Here is a 20928-nt window from a genome sequence, read left to right on the forward strand (position 1 = left end):
AGTGGGGGCAGGGCTGGGGATGAAAAGGGGGCTGGGAGGGGGACGGGGATGATGAAGATGACGAGGATGGGGGTAGGGATGGGGATCAGAGGGGGATGGGGTGGGGATGATGAAGATGATGACGATGGGGGCAGGGATGGGGATCGAAGGGGGCTAGGGATGATGAAGGTGATGATGAGGATGCAGAGGGGGCAAGAGGGGGATGGGGATGATGAAGATGGTGAGGATAGGGGTAAGAGTGGGCATGCAGAGGGGGATGGGGTAGGGGTGAGAAGGGGAATGGGGTGATGAAGATAAGGTTGAGGATGTAGAAGGGCGCGATGAAGATGATGAGGGTGGGAGTAAGGATGGGGATCCGGAGGGGGTGAGAATGAGGCTGAGGGCTGAGATGAGGGGTGGGGACGATGAAGATGATGAGGATGGGGGTAGGGGTGGGAACGCGGAGGGGGGTGGGGTGGGGATGAGAAGGGGGATGGGGTGATGAAGATAAGGTTGAGGACGTAGAAGGGGACGGAGGTTGGGGTGGGGATGATGAAGGTGGTGAGGGTGGGGATGAAGATGATGAAGGTGGGGCTGGGAATTGGGATGAAGGCGATGAGGGTGGGGGTAGGGATGAGGGTGAGGCTGCGGGGATTGCTGTGACACCGCTGACCCAGCCGGGGGGGAGGGGAGGGGTGGGTTTGGTCCCGGTGCCCCCGCGGATTAACCGACAGACATCTGCAGGGAGAGGGGAAGGGGGCAGGGAAGAGCTGCCGCTGTCTTTTGTTGTTGCTTTCCTGCGGTATGTGGCCGGAATATAGGTCGCTTGTTGCACAATGGATCGTGGCCATCTTTAGGGGATTCGCCTCTGTTTTGAAGCAACGAGGGGAGGAAAACTTCAGCTTAGAGCTGCATCGGGTGGATGTTGTGGTCCACTGGTGCACGTTTGGTTATTGATAGGACTTCTGCAATCAAACTGCTCTTCTTTCTGCTCCAACCTCATGTTAGGGGCGAGAAACCTCACATCTTTCTGCCTCTATTTTTGCCAGCAAGACCCTGCTAACTGAAAATACAGGGTTACACAGGGGATGCTGGATGTGCTATGAGCAGACCTGATGGGGCACAGTAGGATCTTTGTGTTCCTCCCCTTCTTGCTGTTGCTAAATGCAAGTCTCTGCAGTCCTGGATGGACGGGAAGCAGCTCAGGTCCTCACAGCATCAAAATGGAGAGAGCAGATTCCTCCCCTGCAACAAACACAGCTGGGTTAGCACTCACCTCCCTGCAGCCACATCCATGGGTTGATGTCATTCTCTGGAGATGCTCAGGAGCTTTATGGGGTGCAAGATGGGCTTCCAGCTGCTGCTACCCTCACATTCCTTCATACCCACTCCTGGTAACGTGTGATATAACAAGAGGATGGAGTCCCACAGTCCCCTGGGATGCCAAAATGTGCTGATGAATCCCTTGGCTTCAGCCCCTGGCATTATCAATGGGAAAGCCATTTATCCTCCGTGCGCAGCACCGTCAGAACTCTTGGTTCATTTCTTTCATCACCTTGAGTGCATCGAGGCCTGGGACTCTATTTAAAAATCTATTTGAGCACTGGTTCAAAGGTTTCACAGCATCTCGGTGAGGTTTTGTAGGCTGTGCCCATTAACTTCCCTGCAGCCCTCAACATCTTTTGCTGTTACTACTTGATAGAAAACCAAAACGAAGGCAGCGGATTGAGATCAGTTTTCAAACAAGCTCTGTGTGCACTGCAAGGGTCCTTGGGGCTGATCCTTCCTCAGCAGGCAGCAGCAAACAAAGGCATTCGGGCTCTTTGATGAGGAAGGGCTCTCATGATGCTTTTAGATGCCGGACATCTTCAGATCGGTGTTGATGCTGTGCAGATGTTTTACTGCAGGGTCAGGAGGAAAGAGGAGGGAGAAAGCACTTCTACTACACTGAGCAGCTGCACAGAGAGCCCTGAGCTGTGCTTGGTGCAACACAGCCCCACTGACTGCATGCTCCAGCCTTGGCTGCCAGAACCAGCATTGGGTTTACTGCTTGGAGCAAAGCTGTGCTGCAACACAGGTGGAAGTCAGAAAGCAGATGAGCTCCGTTTGCATCAGGTTCTCCTGGCCCCGCTGTTGTTGATGTTAGCCAGCACCTCTCATTGCAGATACCTGGTTGCAGAAGGCAGAGGGCAGTTTTATTTTAAATGTGATAGACAGGGTGCAGCAGGTGTTGCTGACCACATCACCCCACATCACACTCTGCTTCCCAGCAGGGCTCTGGAAGAGCATTTTGATTCATTCGAAGCAGCCAATGCGTTCTGAGCAGGTAGCAGCATTGAACCCAGGCTGGGAAGCACAAGAGCAAGGCAGGACCACGAGGACCTGCTGTTGTTGGTGGGGTTAGGGTGCCGTGCTCCAGCACGAGGCAGCTGTCACACAGCCAAGCTCACATGATGGAGCCCCAGCACTGCTCCACGGCTCCAGGAAGGTTTCTCATTTCTGGGCTGGGCTTCTCTTTTGGCTGCTTTGTTTACAGGGGAATAAATGACACAATCTTCTGACTTGGGAGGGAGGAAAGGGGCTGATCGCATCTTCACTGCTGCTGCAATCAGCATGGCCAATTCCCAGGACAGGGAGCAGCACGGTGGGGTAACAGACCCCGCTCTGCCTTCAGGGAAGGCAGGATCTAGGGGAGCAGCACTGATCACACCATAAACCCCATCACATCCCAGTTTTTCGGCCCTCTCCTTCCTCCCTTTCTCTCAATGCTTCCCGGAGCCCATTGCTATGGGCAGGCACACAACAGCTGCAACTTCCTCCCTTCCTGTTCTCTGTGCAGCACGCTGACTTGCTCGGTATCCCTTATTCCTTGTGGCACCCCTTCGTCTGCAGCTCCCTGCTCTGCCTCTCCCTGTATTTCACACCTCGTGTCCTTATTTGCTTAGTTTTGGTAGGCCAGCTCTATGGGATGAGGAGTGAGCGTGGGAGAAAAAAGCCCAGGTATGAAATAACTCTGAGTGGGGAAAATTGCCACGTTTGCTAATGCTGCAAAGGAGGCAGCCTTTTCTCAAGCCCTGGGGTGGATATGTAGGCAATAAAGAAGGAAAAAAACCACTAGAAGCGAGAGCCGCCAAGCTGACAGCCCCAGCAAGCTGAAACCTGCCTGGCAAGGAGGTTTATTCTGGAGCAGGAAGGGGCAGGTTCCCAGCCCAACCAGCTCAACGTAGGTCCTTTCTCATGGTATGGGAGCCCCAGGTTTCCAAGGAGAGCCATATCTGGAAAGGAGCTCAGCCCCCAAACCTGCACCATCATCGCTTTGGGCTGCTCCACTGAGAGCTGCTGCTCTGCTCACTTGGCAGCGCATGCCCAGCTCACCAGTTCCTCTCTGCAACTCACGGCTCCCAGAGCTCACCTGGCTCCCAGCTGGAGCTGCAGCATGGCTGATCTGCAGTGACAGCATAAGAGCAAGTTCCTTCCAGCACTGTGCCAGACCTGCTTGTGCTCTGCTGCAGAAAACCCACTAGAAAAGGAAGCAGAGAGGAAGCCTTGTTCATGGGCCCTACTGCATTTTTCCCCTGTGCAACCCTGAGCATCGCCCCCACCAAGCTTTGCTCCTTGGCTCCTGCACCAAAGTCACCACGTTTCACCCTCGAAGCTGCAGGAGGGAAAAGCAATGGTTCCTCTCCACTAAACCTCCTCTTGAGCTTAGGGGGCTGGGAGCCAGCCAGCACAGCCCTGTGCCTATGATGTGCATGGCCCGGTAGGTCCCATGCCATAAGGACTCACCCCATGGCCCTGCTTGCTTCCCTGCTGCCATTTGACTGAAGCTGCATTTTTGGGGCGAGTCAGAGCAAGCAGCTGGTGCTGGTCAGACCGGCTCTGGGCACGCTGGGAGAGATGAAGACGTTGGCTGTGGCTGGGACTGGAGACGTGCTGCAGCTTGCTGCTGCTCCCTCACAGGGCTTTGAGCTTGGGAGATGTCTTCCTGCAGTGAAACGGTGCCAGAGGGAAGCAGAGATGGAAAAAGGGGAATGGCAGAAACAGGTGGTTCTGGCTTACGAGAATGAACCTGCTGCAGCATGAGTGCAGGGCTGGAGGTGTGGGGTGACCAAGCACCCCCAGCAATGGCAGAGCTGGGCATTTCATGGTAGCCAATAAGAGCAGCAGAGGAAGAGGAGGACATGGGGCTCCTTGCACCTGTGGCTGAGGATTCTCTCCATCACATCAATCACGGCATTCCTATGAGGTGATGAGAAAGAATAGGATTGTTTCCCTTTCTCCACTCCCCTCTCCTCCATCCAGCTCATTCTCCATCTTCAAGCCCTTTTCCCAACCCTTTCCCTTCCCATGCCTCCCCTCTCATCCCTTTGTCTTTCCCTGTTCCTCCCCCCCACTTCCTACATGTCTGCAGGATGCCTTTGCCCAGACACAACAGAAGCTGAAGGGCAAGACTGGAACTCCTCTAGATGCAATCTCCATTTTGCTCAAGGATCATTAATTACCTTGATGATTAAATACAATTAAAGATCCGTAAGACCTTTCTGATATCAGAGCCATTAGCAAGGGCAGCTTTTAGGAACCTTCACCAGCAGTAAAACAAAAGGAGGAGACAGACCAGTAAATCAGGGAATCCCAATTAAAATCCGTGCTTAGCTCATTAACCTAATTATGCATTGTGTTGTGCTTGCCTGAGCTCCGCTGGGGGAAGCGGTGGGGGCAGCTGCCCATGTGTTATCCCAGCTAGGATGCTTGTGCTGGATTGGAGAAAAAAACATGGCTTTTAAGGGGGGGATTTGTAGCTGTGCAAGCCAGAAATATTTGTACTGAGCCCTGAAATGTGGTGCAGCACGCACTTCCCCTAACGTCCTTGCCACAGCACTGGGACCAAAGGACACCAGATGGCACCAGGATGTCCCCATCACTTGGCTATGGGGGATCCAACGGCTGCAGCCACAAGCATCTGCCCTGGGGTCTGATGTGAGCTCCCATCTGGGGTTATTGGAGCAGGAGGGGCAGGAGCAGAGCCCAGAGACCCTGTCCACCCCCAGAGCAAGGGAAGGCAGCAGAAACCTGCTGAATCCAGGTGACTCACAGACCTGCACCTTTTCCACACCAAAGTCTGAGGGTTGGATCCCGCAGTGCACAGCTGCATCCAGCGTGCCCAGCAGCCTACGTGTCGGTGCTCCAAGGGCCAGGAGGAGGAAGCAGGTTCCAGCATGTCCTGCCCAGAACCAGCCCAAGCTGTTCCAGCAAGTCAGAGCTCGATGGGCTCGGGGTGCGGCTCCTTGCATGGAGGAGAAGGAGAATGGGAGCCCCTGGATCCCGTGGGAGAGAGCAGGGAAGGAGGCACGAAGCCCAGGGCGGCACTGGGGACAGATAGAGGTGTGAGCAACCTGCTGGGGGTACAGTGGGACCTGGGTTGTAGGGGGCCAGGCGCTGTGCTGAACTCTAAGCACAGCACGTGGCCCAGCAGTGCCCCTTTTTGGGGATGACACAACCCATGGGGTCTTGGAAGCCTGGAACTTGGAGGAGGTGGGGTTTGCCCTCTGCAATGCTAAGGATGGAAAAGCAACAGCTTCAGCTCCTGCTGAAGTCGCAGGTCTTGCTTAGGGTGCATTTGCCCTGCTTTGGGGACACAGGCATTGCCCCAACCCAACCCCACTGCCATAAAGCTGTGTTCAGCCCTCACAGAGGAATTTAATCTAGCCCAAGATCAGCAGGCAGCCTTCTGCAGGCATCCCAGCCCCGCTTGCTTTACACATTGACCATTCTTCAGCTGGTGCTCTGCTGCCAGGTAATTAAAATGGCTTCGCCCTGCAGCCCAACAGCTGCCTGCAGATAGCTTGCCTTCCTGCCCAAGGGACCCTTACCTCATCGTCTGGTCCGGAGCGCTCGTTAGCTGCAAGGCAAGTCTGAAGGATGCAAGGATTTCATGGCACAGAGCTAAAGCAGAATCTCAAACCTGCCTGCCTTTTTCTGGTTTCCTAGAATGAGGACAATGGAAGGAAAAGGAATATGAGATAAGAGAGGAAACAAAACAAAACAAACCAACACAGATCCTAGCTAAAAGGATGTGGAAGAGCAGAGCATTTGCAGTGGGAGAGGTTGGAGTATTTCTCAGTTATGCCGAGTGCACTGGGAGTATTCCCAGAGCAAACAGTGCAATTAGTTTGGATTTACACTGTGCCAGTGAGATGTCAGCCCCCCAGGCTCCCATGCAGGCTGGCCCATGAGCTGTTCCTTCCCTATGGGATGCAGGAAAAGCCGCACTCACTGCTCTGAGATCACTGTAAACTTCCTCTCGGGCTCCTATTGCTGCCCCAGTCCTTCCCTTGGCACTGGGAGCAGCCGCAGGGATGGGATCAGGCTGGCCTTTCAGGTTGCCTTCAGCCCTGCGAAGAAGCAGCTATTCTCCAGTTCAGGGGTATCATTTCCTTCTGATGAGCTGTTTCCTGAGGAAGGTGTCACACCCCTAAATGAAGCCCTTTCCTTTCCCTTTGGGGTGCAGCATTCCCATCCTCTTGAGCTGTTTCCATCACCTGTGGGCTGGATACTCACTGTGCTGTTGATCTGCTGAAGGTTCAGCCCCAAGGATCTGTTCCTCCTGTCACGGACTGAAAGAGCAAAGCTCCAGGGCTGCTGCCCCACCAGAACCAGGAAAACACTCCGTTCTGAGGCTTAAGGAAAGGTTTTATCTGTGGGGTACCCAGGCAGGGCACAAGGCTGTGCCTTGAAGCTCTGTTCCCCTCGTTTGGATCAGCCAGTCTGCTGAGCACGAGTCCTCCAGTGAAGCGGCCATTTCTCAGTGCCCAGCCTTACTTCTAATTAGCAAGTTGATCTGTTTCTGCCCAACACCATGCTGTGCCAGGAGGACGTGTCCTGTGCTGCTCTCTGCATCCCCATCCCCACAACTGGGATCTCTCTTCCAAACTTTGCCTCCTTTCCCTTTTAGCACAGACAGGAATCTGCTGCCTGTGGGGCTCCCACCCTTATCTGAAGGGTGACCCTCTGAACTCTCTGACACACACTAATAGGAGTTAATGACACTTATCTGGAAACTTATCTTTCTCTCCCTGCCTGCCCCACTGAAGCATTCCTGTATCTCACAGCCAGAACCATTCGCAGCATTCAGATGACACAAGCACTCCTTCCCTGATGGGAGAAATGCAGTTCAGTCAAACTAAGCAGCCCTCTTTGATCCCCTTCTCCTAGCTTCTTTTTTTCCCTTTCCTTGTTTTAAAGATTTCATTTGCATTCATTCAGTACTCATCTGGTTATTTCTGGAAGCCTCTCCACTACTATTCTGGTCACTTTACACGGAACTGAGGATGGGACTTTTTGTCCTCTCTCTCTGTGCACTATTTATATCCTTCCATCTGTCTCCTTAGGTACTCGAGCATCCAGCTGTGTTATATCTATCACCTTGGCAATAGCAACAAGTGAGGATGTTTCTTCACAGCTGTTAGCTCCCACAGCGGCTGCTCTAAAGCAAGGGTGGCAAACAAGGGACACCCCAACTGCTGTGCAGTTTTCAGCCCTGCTGCCATACCAGCAGGTTGCGAAAGCACCAAGGGCAGCCCCTGCTGGTTTCACCCCATCCCTTTGCAGAGATGTTCTCATTTCCTGTGGGTTCATTCTGTACTGCTCCTTCCCTTACCTCTCATTTACATGGTGGTCACGCAGTGGTCCACAGCCATTGAGGAACCTGTGTTGGTATGTCCATCCCACCTGCAAGTCATAGAATCATATCTTAGAATGGCCTGGGTTGGAAAGGACCACAATGGTCATCTAGTTTCGACCCCCTGCTGTGTGCAGGTCACCAACCAGCAGCCCAGGCTGCCCAGAGCCACATCCAGCCTGGCCTTGAATGCCTGCAGGGATGGGGCATCCACAGCCTCCTTGGGCAACCTGTGCCAGTTCTGTTTCTTCCTTTGTTTTGGCTGTACACCTTGGGTCACCAGGATCACACAAAGAGTTCCTGGCAGCAAGGTGCCTAGGATGTTTATCTACCCAAACAGTTCTCTGCAGGAACTGTGCCCATATTGTCGTGTCTGCTAAGACATCTTATAGTCTGCTTTGTGTTATTGCTCTTCCCCCTACTCCATCTGAAAAGAACACGCGTTCTCTCCAACAGCCTGAAGGGTAACTGTTAGCAAGTGGGAAGACACAAACAGCAGACGGAGGAGGAGGTGGGCATGGTGGGCAGGTGGAGGGTGGGAGCAGATCCGTCTGTCAGCTCCAAGAAGAGAATGGGGAGCACAGAGATGCACTGCACAGCCCCAAATAGCTCCCGACCAAGGGATGGGATGCTGACAGCAGGCCCAAGCTGGGAGATGCACCAGCAAGAAGGAACAGCTTGCTCTTTGGGCTCAAGAGCTCTTGGAGAGGTTGGCCATGGAGATGACTGCATGTTTCTGCTTGGAAACAAACTGACATTTAGAGAATTTGCACAGAAACAAAATTTCAAAAGACAGCATTGGCCTGGCTTTATCCAAAGAGCCCCATTGCCTTACAGCCAAAGCATTTGGTTTTGGTTGCAGCTCCGCTCGGGGTTGTGCTGTGCTCCCTTTGGAAGAAGTGAGAATACAGAGGAAGTCGTTCTAAAATAAATCTGAGACTTCAAATGTAAATAATAAAAAGAGAACTTGATTTAAAGCGGGCAAAATGAACACCACAAAAAAAAAAAGAAGGAAACATTCTGTTCCAAGGTTAGCACAAACCATTTCAACCTTATCTGCGGGCCTGTTTTGTAAATTGAGTTTTGTCAAAATCAGCACGTTCCAGTGGATAGTTTTGGCTTGGACCAAATGGCACTTTCAATCAGAACAACATGCTGCGTCGGGAAGTTTTCCACTAGGTTTGGTTCCCCCTCCCATCATACTTGCCATTTTTGTGGCAACTTTGTCAGCCCCCCCCCCCGTTTCAGCTTGGACCTGATGTCCCAGGGGAGCAGCCAACCCCTGGAGCAGCCCAGGATGAATCGATGGGGTTCTCTGCGCGAGGATGGAAATTTGGAGCCTGCTGCTCCCATCTGAGCACAGCTTGTTGCATGCAGGAAGGAAGCAGGGAGCCCAGCATTGATGCAGTTACAACAGCAGTCAATGTAGTAGCTATGAAAGTCAATGAAATGAGCCAATTAGGGCCAACTGAGCTATTTAACCCTCCGTCTCTGGGCATGGTTTCTCCACTCTGAGGCTGGAAATGGGATGTTGACTCCTGCCTTGCCCCATCTTGTTGCCTGTTAATAGATCTTTATAGGGAAGCGATTGGTTTTTGGTTCTGGCTTGTCTGTATCATAAACCTAGACATTGGGAACAGTGGGATTTAGAGGCAGTACGTGACTGAAGCGTGCCATCAAGATTCAAGTAGCTTGTAGCTGCCCACAGCTCCTGTCACAGTTGCTGATATCCCTTAGAGCCTTCCTGCTCTAACACCCCCAGCCTGGGGGAAAAAATAGTGATACTGAACCTCCTCTATTTGCATGCTGAGCCCCCAGCCCAGCCTGCACAGCAGCGACCCAGCGTAGGACTTGCTGACACATCCATGGGACTGTGGGTGATGCTGAGATGCCTGGAGGATGCACATGCAGGGATAACTTTGTGCCGTAAGGATCCCCCATTAGTCACTCAGAGCACTTCAACCCACCTCCTCAAGGGCATTCAGATCAAATTCCCCTGGATGCTCCATCCCAGGTCCACCCTGGGGCTGCCTACAAGCACAAAGCCACCTTGTCTATGGAAGGGACAATAAAGGATGAGAAAGTCCCTAGTTTTTCTTCCCAGAAGTTTTCTGGCCTCTCCCCTTGCTCTACAATCACTAAGAACATAAAATTCAGAAGTCAGAGTTCCCAGTTACCATTGCTTTCCCCAGAATAGGTGAGCTTTGTCCTGGAGAGGTGGGACCAAATGGAGATGTGATGCAGCCCCTGTGCTGTAAGCCCCTCCCTGCAGGATCCTCTTTGGCCCAAGTCCCTTTGAACTGCTGTTTCTCCTGCCCTGAGCATGGCTATAACTGTGTTGGTCTCCCTTAACCCCACCAGCAAACAGGCTGCTGCCCCACACCTCCCAGAGAGACGAGGATTTTGACCCCCCGTGGGGGGCCTGACCCTCACTCCTGCTGATGCTGTGATTGAGGTCAGCATAGGCTGCCCTATGGGTGGTCCTGTTGCTTGTTTGCAGCCCTGAGGCTCACAGAGCCCATCTCCCCACAGCCACTGCTGGCTTTGAGCCCAAGGGTCCCCATCCTCAAGCTGTGTTTTGGTAACTTCAGCATAGCTGCTAACGTAGATCATGCTTAGCTTCTCTTCCAGGCTCTGTCAGCAGCCTTGCTTCTTCATCACCCCATGCCTCAGTTTCCCCAGCCATAAAGATAAGGGCAACCTTTTCTATTTAGGGCTGCAAGGCATCACTACAGTGTCTGCACGCTGCTTCCTTAGGTAAGAATCATCACCCCAATATGCAGAGCCCCACATCTCACCCAAGCCATGCCGGTGAGATTGCCTGGGTGGCCTTGGGCACATTTCTTTGTCATTCAGCACCTCTGATTTCCCCATCCCTGAAAGCAGAGGCAATAATACTTACCTGCCTCTGGGATGTGTGAGGATTAATTAGTTACCTTCTGAAAAGCCCTTTGAAGACTCAGTGCTTTCCATAAACACGCAGGCCGACTCCTGCAGGCGAGCGCAGGTAGGACTGAGGCAGGGTGCCCATGTGCTGCAGAGATCACCAAGCTGGAAGAGGACAGGAATATGTGAAGTGAATTTCCTGCACAGAGCTTGATAACAAAGCTGAGCAGCAGGCTGAAAGTCAGGCTGGAACACCGTGTTATGGATGTTGTTCTTTCCAGACTTGAGATTTCTGAGTCTTTTCCACTCTCATGGAGAAAAAACCTCTAAAGGAAGAGGAAACCCATCATGAGAGAGCAGAGGCAGCATCAGGGTGCCCATCCCTGCTGTTTGGTGGGTGCCATGCCACGTTGGTGGCCAAGATTACTCCTGATCGCCAGCTCTGATGGGGTAGGAGCCATCAGAACTTGTTTTCCTTCTGGTCACAAAACAATGTTAATTGTTTCTATCTTTGGACAAATTATAGCAGCACAGAGCATGGCATTCCCACTTGAAACAGTAGAAAATGTTTCTCTTAACTTAAGGAGCTCATGAAATTGCCAGCAATGCACGACAGACCCCAAGGACAAGACAAGAAGAAAGCAAAGACCGCAGCCAGAAAGCTGTGACTGGTTAGCAAGTCTTTAAACTATAGAAAAATGAGAATCTTCATCTTCTCCACAAAAATCCCAGGCTTGGTCACCACCGATGTGGTTTGGCACGAGGCTGTCACCACATCTTGGGCATTAGAGCAAAGAGTTTGCCTCTATTGGTAATTCCCTGGGAGCCCAATGGTAGAAGGGCCTTGAATTGAGTCAGGACAGAGGGAATGAGGGCGGTGAGGCCAGCAGGGGCAGCAGCTCCTCATCACACCTGAGTCAGCAGAGTTTCGGCTTTGTCGCGTTCCCATCGGGATGAAGGTTGAGTCACTGCAGCCGAGCCCTGAATGCTCCCGTTTCCTATTCCTGCTCTGTGCTGGCAGCCCAGGGAGGGAAGGATTGGATGCTTTCTTCCTGTGCCATCGAGTTTTATTTTTGTTTTTACTGAATCTCTTCAGACTCGAGTTCCTTCGTTTCGGAAATGAGGCTCGTTATGGGTTGCTATCTTGATCCCCTCTTCACAGCTCTTCATTAAGTCTCTCCTCAGCACCTGGGGAGCTCCAATAGGGAGAATATTCAGCCCTGGACTAGGGCTTTTTGAGCGACATCCAAAGGAATGCAGAAATCCAAGGGAGAATCAAAGCAGAAGAAGTACCCACGTACACAGGGCATGGTGAGGATGGGTCGATGGTTGGATTAGAGGACATTGGTGGTCCAACCTTAATGAACCCATCCATTTGGGGCTCAGCCCATCAGCAAAAGGTCTCAGGATATTCCCAGCTGAATTACCTTCCTCTTAGCAAAAGGTCTCAGGACATTCCCAGCTGAATTACCTTCCTCTTACTCTGTGCCTCTTCCCCATCCCTCCACATTTTATTTTCCTGTACTGCTTTTTCCTGCCCTCCCTCCCCACCCAAGCTCTGAATTAACACTGGCTATGAATCCAGCCCCATCTCAAGCCATCAAACATGCCCGGGTACTTTCCCTCTTGCTTACAGAAATACAGAACACAGGAGAACTTCTGTTTTGTTTTTTTCCCCTTGCTCATGAGCAAAGTTCCCAGCAAAGACATGACTCTGTGTGACACAGGGCTTTGAGGTATTGCTCTTTGGCCACCTACCTGCTTTTCCTAGTGCAGAACTGTGGTCCTGGGTGCATTCAAGATGAACTAGTGGCTAGGAAATGCACAAGCACTGGGTTGTGATGGCGTTGGGATGATACAAGAAGGATGGAAATAATGGGTAGGGCTGAAACCTGGAGAAGACAAATTGAGGATATAAGCCCTGCAGAGCAGCTTGAGGGACTCCTTGGTGATGGAGACCAGCTGGCTTACAGGAAGGAAACACGACCTGCTGTGATAAGTCACATAAAGCCACAAGGAAAAGGAGATGGGAGTCCCAAAGCCACGCACTGGAAGGGCACACAGTGGGAAAAGAGCTAAGGAAAGAGCTGGAGCAAGGTCCAGCAAAGGCCTGGAGGGACAGGGTGCACAGTGAGCAGCCAAGTGCTGGGGCACAGCAGGCAGAGGCAGCCTGGTGCTCAGGTGTGGGAACCAGCAGCCTCAGCAGGGATTAGCCGACGTGCCAGCGGGGCGGGATGCTGGGATGCTGGGAGCAGACTGCTCCACCGTGACTGAGAGCCTTTGTGCTTTGTTGCTGAGCACGGGATTTCGGGGCTTTATTGCAGGAAGGCCTTTCCCAGTGCTGTGTCAGCACTCGCAGCCAGAGCCCTGCTCTGCCAGCCTCCCTGCTCCTGCCACAGGGCATGTTCCCCTCCCCTTGACTTGAGGGTGAAGCAAAGCAGCTGTGCGAAAGTCAGGAGAGGAGCAAGCAATGAGGGAATGCCAGGAGCAAAGAGGCATGGCTGTTCCCTTCCCACTCTTCAGGTTCACAGCCCTTCTAGAGAGCTGGAACTGGGCTGTTTGCGAGGTGGAAGCACAGACAGCAAGAGCTAGTAGTCTGGTGTTCAGCTCTGCTGTTTGATCTGTGGCTGCTCTCGCCCTGTCATCTGCTTCTCTTTCATCTCTCTCTATGAAGAATGCCTAGGACAACCATGGCTTTGGTCTCAGTGAGGGCCTTTGTGATGGCTCAATGAGCAGACTTCCCAAACCTTCACAGAACGAGGGCAACATCCACAGAGCAGACCCTCTGGGATGGATCTTTCATTCAAGTGGACCCTGAGGCTGCTTTGCATTCTGTTTCTCCAAAGAGGAGGTGCTGCATGGGCAGGAGAAGGCAACCCTTCTTTATCCCAAAGCAGCTCCCCATCCTGTCCCAGCTGGCTAGAAAGGCTCACTCAGTACAATGCATGACTGGTCCTCAGATAGGAATATTCCCACTGCTACAATGCACTGGTACCAGATAAGAACCAGTGACCTAGAGAACAGAGCCCTGCATTTCCTATTTGGATAGAGCCAGCTGGGCCATTGTAGGGCTGCTACCTCCTGTCAGAGCTCATTGAGCTCTTGGCTGGGGGAAGGGATGCTTGCAGTTCTTGCAACACAGTGCCACCTCCAAGCTTCAACTTCCACATGCAGCATTGCCACCTGCAGCTGCCCTCTGATCTGCAGCCCCATCCCCTGTGTTCTGGGAAGGCAGCCCTCTCCTCCTGTTCCCTTTGAGAGTCACTGGGGGCTAAGGTGAATCAGAGCATGACAAAGACTTCCAGTAAAAGTGTGCTGCTGCAGGAAGCAGAGGCCATGAGTCAAAGGCAGCACTCCTTCCCAGCAGGCTGCAGGCACTGACTAAGCAGGGTGAGGCAAGCACTGCTCTGAGTGCCTGGCAACCCATACCAACTCCCTCCTTGGTAAGAAGCAAGGTATTAACCTCAACGCCTCAGCCAAGCACCACTTCAAACCTTTGCATCCTGCCACCTGAAATTCCCCTCCCAGGATTTGGGATCCTCTTTCCCATGTCTCACCCTGCTTAACACACCTGTGGTGTTCCCTTGGGCTGCTGGAGGCTGATTGCATTCTGCCCTGGGAAGGCTTCATTTCAAGCCTTGATCTCCATGTAAAAATAGGAAGGGATTGAAATAAGAATTCAGAAATACCAGGAGGAGAAAAAAAATGGAAAAAAAAAAAGCAAAACACAAAGCTCACCAATTGCTAAAAAGCTCCGTCCCATTTCTCCTTCCACAAAGAGTTCCTGGGTATCTTCTTGAAGTGCCTTTGCCCAAAAGCATGCAAACCCAAGGCCAGGACAGTGCCTCTTTTAGAGCTCACAGTGCAAGGAACCAACTGAGAATGAGGTGCTTGGTGCAAGGTCTTTTATAGGTGGGAGCATGATGCATTGCTTTGCCCTTTAATGAGGTCCAGCTGCTGTGACCTCCACATCCCCTTCAGTTCTAAGTGATGTGAAGTCTATTAGGACTCATTCCTCTGACATTTGCTTCAGCTGTGAGATTGCCCCAGCGAAGGGCGGCTCAGCACAGTGCTGCCAAGGGCTGTTTCAGTGCCCTTGGGGTGAGATGAGTATCAGGGAACAGGAGAGAGAAATCAGTGAGACACCTTGCAGAGGCAAGGTTGTGCAAAGCAGAGTGGAGTTCACATGGTGCTTAACAAAGAGGCATTGATCGGAAGCTCGTTGTGACAGAGCACAGTGCTTGGAGATCATTTCCAGAGCTTTCTCTATGGGGAAGGGCAAGAACCAGATCCCACACTTGCAAAATCTGCTGCCTTTAATGGGTTGATGGTCAGACTAGATCTTAGTGGTCTTTCCCAAGCTTAATGATTCTAAGATTTTAGGCACTGGAGCATTCTGGAGGGTCAGCAGGCTATTTGCACATCACACCCAGGGTGCCCAGCCCCATATAAGGCACCCTGAGCCCTGCACAGGGCCCCTAAGGCCTGGCATGACCCAGTGACTATCTGGGCTTGGGATCGTGGGGAAAGGCACCAGCACAAACCACTTCAGAAGCCAAGGTGGAGGAGTAGCATCCCAGAGGTCTCTGCTAATGAGTGCTTGGCACCAACATGTCTTTGGCTCTCAGCTGGGCTTTTTCTACCTTAAAAACAACAACAACAACAACACAAGCAACGACAACAACAACCAAAAAGTAAAATAAAACAATGAGTAAACTGCAACTCAGCAAGCTTCAGCCTACACGGCTCACCACTGATGTGCCGCTGCCCCGGGAGCCGTCGGGGTGGATTGGTGGGCACTGCAATGCAGGGTGTATCCCAAAGCTTTTCCTCTGCCATGTCGACCACACGCAGCACTCAGCAAAGCAGCAGCAAGGTGCACGTGCACACACACCTCCTGTTTAATATGTCCAAGCCTCTCCGCAGGCTGATTGCTGATGTTATTTTCTCCTCCTCTCCCTGGCTTCCACGCTCGCTGCCATCAATAAGCGATGCGTTTGCCCTTATGAATTATTGAGTGTGTAACAGGGCCGGCCCGGCTCAGTCACCTTGCAAACCAATGCTCCCACAGGCATGGCAGCAGCCAGTTTGCCCTCTGGCTCCTGATGGAGAGCACGGGATGCTGATCCAGCACCTTGCAAAACCCCTTTATGTTACCCGTTGTCTCTGCTGAGGTTTGGGTGTTACTGCAGCAATGCAGTGGGTGCTTTATTTCCCCCGATGGGAAGCTTGGAGGAGCAGAACAAAAGGAGTTTACAGTCTTGCAAAAGAGCCATGAGTTATTCAGTCACCTGGAAAGGAAACATGATTTCCGCACAGTGTTTGCTGGGTTTTTTTGGTTGTTTTTTTTTTTTTCGTTTTCCCCTGAAGCCTCTAGAAAGTTTGGAATGTGTTTTTGTTAAAGCTGCTGCATGTAGGGGCCTGAAAACAGTGCTGGCAGCGTCGTGCTGTTGGCAGTCTCTGCTGGCACCAGTTTCTTCCCCAGCCCGGAGCTTGACACTTTGCACCTGGGAAGAGGAGGGACCGCACTGGCTGAGGGTCAGCTCCATCAGCACCCAGTTTGTTTTGTGTCCTGGTGCAGTCTGTGCTGACGCACGGATCCCATGGCAGGGGGAGGTCAGAGCTGGGAACTGTTCCTCCCACCCAAGGTCGAGGACAACCACTCGGTTCACAAAAGGGTCATTCATTCATTTGCAGGGAAATCATAGCGTAAAGAAAGAGCATCGTAACAGAGGTGAGGGGGTGGATTGGGTTTTCTTGTGATATGCACCACCAGCATGCTTGATACCGTTATTTAAGAGGCTCACTGTGGGTGCCCATCCCTTGGCCTCAAGCTTGCATAGCTTTGCAAGCAGACCTTCTTGCCCACCCCAGAGATCCTGGGCTGTCCTATGGATGCCCAGCAAGGTGACCAACGTGATGGCTTTCCATCCTCTCTGTGAGATCCAGCCTGTCTCCTGCTTGTCTGGAACTGTGAGGAGGCACGGAGTCACCACATCCCGCTGCCACCAACGTGGTTTCTTCCACTGGAGTCCCAAGGATCCAGTGGGGGGGGGTCATGGTGCTGATGTGGGCATGGGGCCAGTGATACCATCTCCCCAGCCCTGGGAGCACGAGCCCTATGTGGGAGAGGAGGGGAGCAATGAATGCACTTGGCTGCAGTGCAGGTAGGAGCAGTGTGCTGAGCACACAGGCAGCCAGGCAGCCCCAAGCTGGGCGCAGGTTGTTCCCAGGGCCTCTGCTACGTGATTGCTGTTGCTCTCCTGCAAGCTCCCACATGTCTTGGGAGGCTGTGAGGGCTTCAGAGGCAGGCTGCTTGGCAGGGCTGCTGTGCACCTCCATAGGTGTGGGCTCAAACCTCCAGGCTAGAAGGAGCAGCTTGTGCTGCAAAGCAAGTCGGAGGCTTCTCCCTGCTCCACACCCGCCTGTTCTTTCCCGGAATCCTAGCACTGCATGGTCCAGATCCAGCCCTGCTCTGCACCCGCTGCCCTCATTCCATCAGCTGTGTCACAGGTCATAAAGGTGTTCCGTGGGGTCTTGCTGCTTGGATGTCCTCCCCCAGTTGTCAAGGAGAGACATCATCCAGCAGTGACTGCACTGGAGCACGAGCATCCCTTCCCTCTGCCTTCTGGTGGGACACGCATGGCATCTGGGTGGGATGGGAAGGTGCAGCCCTGTGGCCTCTGAGGACCCGATGGCTTTGTGCACACAAGCACAGGAGGGCACCAGTGCTATGCTGTGGCTGTAAGCAGCACTGGGAAGCATTCAGCAGCATCCAGCTGCAGTGTAGGGTGTGGGGCAGCCCAGTGCCTGGCTCAGGAAGGGGGCAAGCCCACACAAAGCTCCAGAGACCGAGTTTCGGTCTTAATTGCTGCCGACTGTGGTCAGCTGATGGCGTCTCATGGCTGGGTTGGGTTGCTGAGGCTTGTCCTCGGGGTCATGGGCTCAGTGTGCAGGGGAGGAGAAGGGGAGAGAGCACTGAAGCTGCAGGAACGGGACACCCATGGCCATGTTCACGTCCTGTCAGCTAAAAGATGTGTTCTGTTTCTCTTGCTGTCAATTTCCTTTTTTCTTTCCCTTCCTTTTCATGTTTCTCCCTCTTTGTACCTCTTTCCCTTTTCCTTACCCCCTCTTTCTTCCCTTTCCTCTCTGTCTCCCAGAATACATCCAGTTTCAGATGCTGCCAGAAGCAGCGAGCAAAACCTGCTTTTCTCGTTCTCACCGCCTTCCTTCCCCCTTGTATTTCTCATAGAAATACTGGCTGTATAATTATCAGTGCATTATCTCTAAACATACAGATTAGGGAAAGACACAGTGGCAGCCAAAGATGAATTTCAGGGTCAGTCTGGTGGGAGACATTTTCTCCATCTGGCAGGGGAGGACTCAAACGAGACAGAATAGCAGCTGGGAGCACAGCCACAGCTTCTCCCAAGCATCTTCCATCCTTCCTCTGCAGAACCCAGATGGAAGGATCCTAAACTCAGTCCTTGAAAATAAGGCCACTGAAACCACCCAGATCATACAGGTAGCTCATGCAAGGTGTATGACCACTGCCATAAATCCGTTCTTCTGTGGGTGCTATTGCTGCTCTGTAATCAGGGCCTCAGTCTCTGCGGCTCATTTAATTACTGGTGCACTTCCAATAGGATTAAATGGGTGTCTGAGTTTGTGTTAGCATATGTTGGGACACGCTGTGCTGATAAGTATCTGTGCCTTCGTGTGCCTACGGATACACAAGTTCTGTGTACTTACAATAAATGATGCGGTGCCTTCCGAGGTTGAAGGCAAAAGGAAAGTATTCTTGATCCAACCTGGTAGCTGTAGAGCTTTAGGGCTGATCATGGTGACTAAGTGAAGCTGTTCATGGGCCCTGCATGCAAGAATTGTTCTTTTTTTCCTTATTCTAGGCCAATGATGTGTGTATACTCATGTTTTCCCATGTCATTGCAGCGCTGCAAGCTCAGACTGTCTTAGTCAATGACACAGTCTCGGGATTTATCGGGACAGACGTGGTCCTGCACTGCAGCTTCACCAACCCGCTCCCCAATGTGAAGATCACGCAGGTCACGTGGCAGAAAGTCACCAACGGCACCAAGCAGAATGTGGCCATTTACAACCCTGCCATGGGGGTCTCCATCCTCTCTCCCTACAAAGAACGGGTGACTTTCCGGAACCCTTCCTTCAAAGATGGCACCATTCAGCTCTCTCGGCTCGAGTTGGAGGATGAGGGGGTTTACATCTGCGAGTTTGCCACCTTCCCAACCGGCAACAGGGAAAGTCAGCTGAACCTCACAGTGCTGGGTAAGCTACTGGGCAAGCCCGTGGTGCAAGCTGTTGCTTCCAGTTAAACAGGTCTGGAGGAACCTGAGACTCCCGTCTTGGGAACTCAGGGCAAAGGTTGAGCCTTTGGTGTGAATTTTACCTCTCATGCTCTTTCACGTTGTCCATAAAGAGGTGGAGAGCAGGGAAGCCAGAATAGGTGGTTCATTGGGTTGTCTTGGGAATGTCTCTTCCTCTTCCCAGACCCCAGCTACCTTATTTCTTAATGCAGGTAGAATAAGAGTGACCTGTCCCTTAAGGGCATGGTGAGTTTTAACACCCTCTGTCTGTCAGGTGAAGAGAGAGGAGAGACAACAGATCCTAAACACAAGTAGAGCTTGTCCTTGGAGCATAAGGCTGTGAGTGAACAGGCTCTACCCAACATCTGCATGATTCATTTGCTCTTCAATTTGGGTTTCCCATACTAACATGGGGATGAAAACCTATTGCAAGAAGGGACTTTCCTTCATGTATGCATCCAGGGCAGGTCTAGCAGCCGCTAGCAGTTTACAGGAGCTCTGCATACACCATGAGGTCTGTCGCAGTGGTGCTTGATATCTCCTATTGCTTTTGTAACCCCTTTGTATTCTTCTCTCCTTCTCCTCCTCCTTTTCTGCACTTCCTTGCAGCCAAACCCACGAATCGGATGGAGGGCACCACGCGGCCGCTGATCGCCAAGTCAGGCAGGACAGAAAAGATCTTGGTAGCCACTTGCATCTCCTCCAATGGGAAGCCCCCCAGCACCGTCACCTGGGACACCAAGCTGAAAGGGGAAGCAGAGTTTCAGGAGATCCGGAACAGCAATGGCACCATCACGGTGATCAGCCGGTACCGCTTGGTGCCGAGCCGCGAAGCCCATCGGCAGCAGCTCATGTGTGTGGTCAACTACCAGCTGGACCGCTTCACTGACAGCATCACCCTCAACGTGCAGTGTAAGCAAACACTGGAGGGGCTGGGGAAATGAGTTGTGTGAAGGGATGATGCTGGTCTGGTGCAGGGGGGGGAGTGGGGGTTGCTCTCTTTCTGTGGAGGGTGAATACTTGGAGTAATTGTATGGTTTCCCTTTCTCATACCTCCTTTCCCTTGTTGCCTCTGCCATGTTCCTTTGTTCCTCCCTTCATCTCGCTCCTTCACTCACAATCCCTCTCCTTGCCTCCTTCTCTCTTCCTGTTCCCTCCCCATTCTTTTCCTTAACGCCATCCCTTCCTTTTCCATCCTTCTCCCTCTCTCTGTCATCCTGCTGCAGATGAGCCAGAAGTCACCATCGAGGGCTTCGATGGCAACTGGTTCCTCAATCGGAAAGATGTCAAGCTGATATGCAAGTCTGATGCCAACCCCCCAGCTCACACCTACGAATGGAAGCTGTAAGTACCTGCAGTATTCCCACCTCCTGCACACGGCATCAACAAGACCAAGGAACCTCTGTTGAAATCCCTTTGGTCAGCTCCCAGTCCCACTGGGATCACGGTGCCGACCGCATCCCCACGCATCTGACATTAAGCAGAAGCAATTCCTCCTCCTCCGCCAGGGCTGCAGCTTTTGGCTGAGCACAGCAAGGGGAGCGAGCAGTGAGCGAGGGGTGCCTGGGGAGCCAGGTGGGAATTGATGGAACCCGAGGTGCTTCTCTCTCCCTCTCTTTGCCATAAGTGCTCACAAGACTTTAGAAAAAAAGGAAGATCAAATGGATGCTTTCTTCTTTTCAGCTGGCGTTTGTCAGAGAGAGGTTCTCAGAATGGCTTTGCAGAGAGCCAGGCACATTCTCTCTCATTTCCCTTCCAGATCAAACTGTTCACAATACAAATCTGAAGAGGGTTGTTTTTCTAGCCTTTCTTCTGCTTCTCATCCCCAGCTCTCTCTGTTGGTTCTGCCAGCTCGCTCAAGCTCCAAGGGGGCTCCCTGGGTTCCTCTCAACATTGCTAGGGAGGTGTTAGAGGCAAAGATACCCCGGGTGGCACCCGAGGCAGAAGAGATGCCAAGGTTTTCTCTCTGCTTTTGGGCAAGTGGCTTCACCCCTTTTTCCTGCAGTTTCTCACATGCAGAGCTGGAGCCTGAGCTCTTGCTGTGCT

The 20928-nt window shown here is 52.4% G+C and overlaps 1 protein-coding gene and 1 long non-coding RNA gene across 7 annotated transcripts in view; one reads left to right on the forward strand and one right to left on the reverse strand.

Annotated features, from left to right (window-relative positions):
• Positions 1-20928, forward strand: part of NECTIN1 (nectin cell adhesion molecule 1) — a 73833-nt gene that overhangs the window by 14561 nt on the left and 38344 nt on the right. For all 3 annotated transcript variants that reach the window (XM_048968184.1, XM_048968186.1, XM_048968185.1), the window contains exons 2-4: positions 18494-18844; positions 19492-19794; positions 20109-20226. In XM_048968184.1, the coding sequence (XP_048824141.1) occupies positions 18494-18844; positions 19492-19794; positions 20109-20226 (772 nt within the window). The remainder of the gene's footprint in view (positions 1-18493; positions 18845-19491; positions 19795-20108; positions 20227-20928) is intronic.
• Positions 625-15318, reverse strand: LOC125703564 (uncharacterized). 4 transcript variants are annotated; one of them, XR_007380886.1, is made up of 6 exons: positions 14282-15318; positions 10594-10708; positions 7637-7707; positions 5850-5963; positions 3392-4218; positions 625-2148 (listed from the first exon to the last, which is right to left on the reverse strand). It is a non-coding gene; the product is annotated as an uncharacterized LOC125703564 (long non-coding RNA). The 4 variants fall into 4 exon arrangements; XR_007380888.1 differs by having other exon boundaries at positions 625-3499; positions 3766-4218; positions 14282-15313; XR_007380889.1 differs by having other exon boundaries at positions 625-3964; positions 4039-4218; positions 14282-15310.

Source organism: Lagopus muta, chromosome 22, assembly GCF_023343835.1.
Source record: "Lagopus muta isolate bLagMut1 chromosome 22, bLagMut1 primary, whole genome shotgun sequence".
NCBI classification, from domain to species: domain Eukaryota; kingdom Metazoa; phylum Chordata; class Aves; order Galliformes; family Phasianidae; genus Lagopus; species Lagopus muta.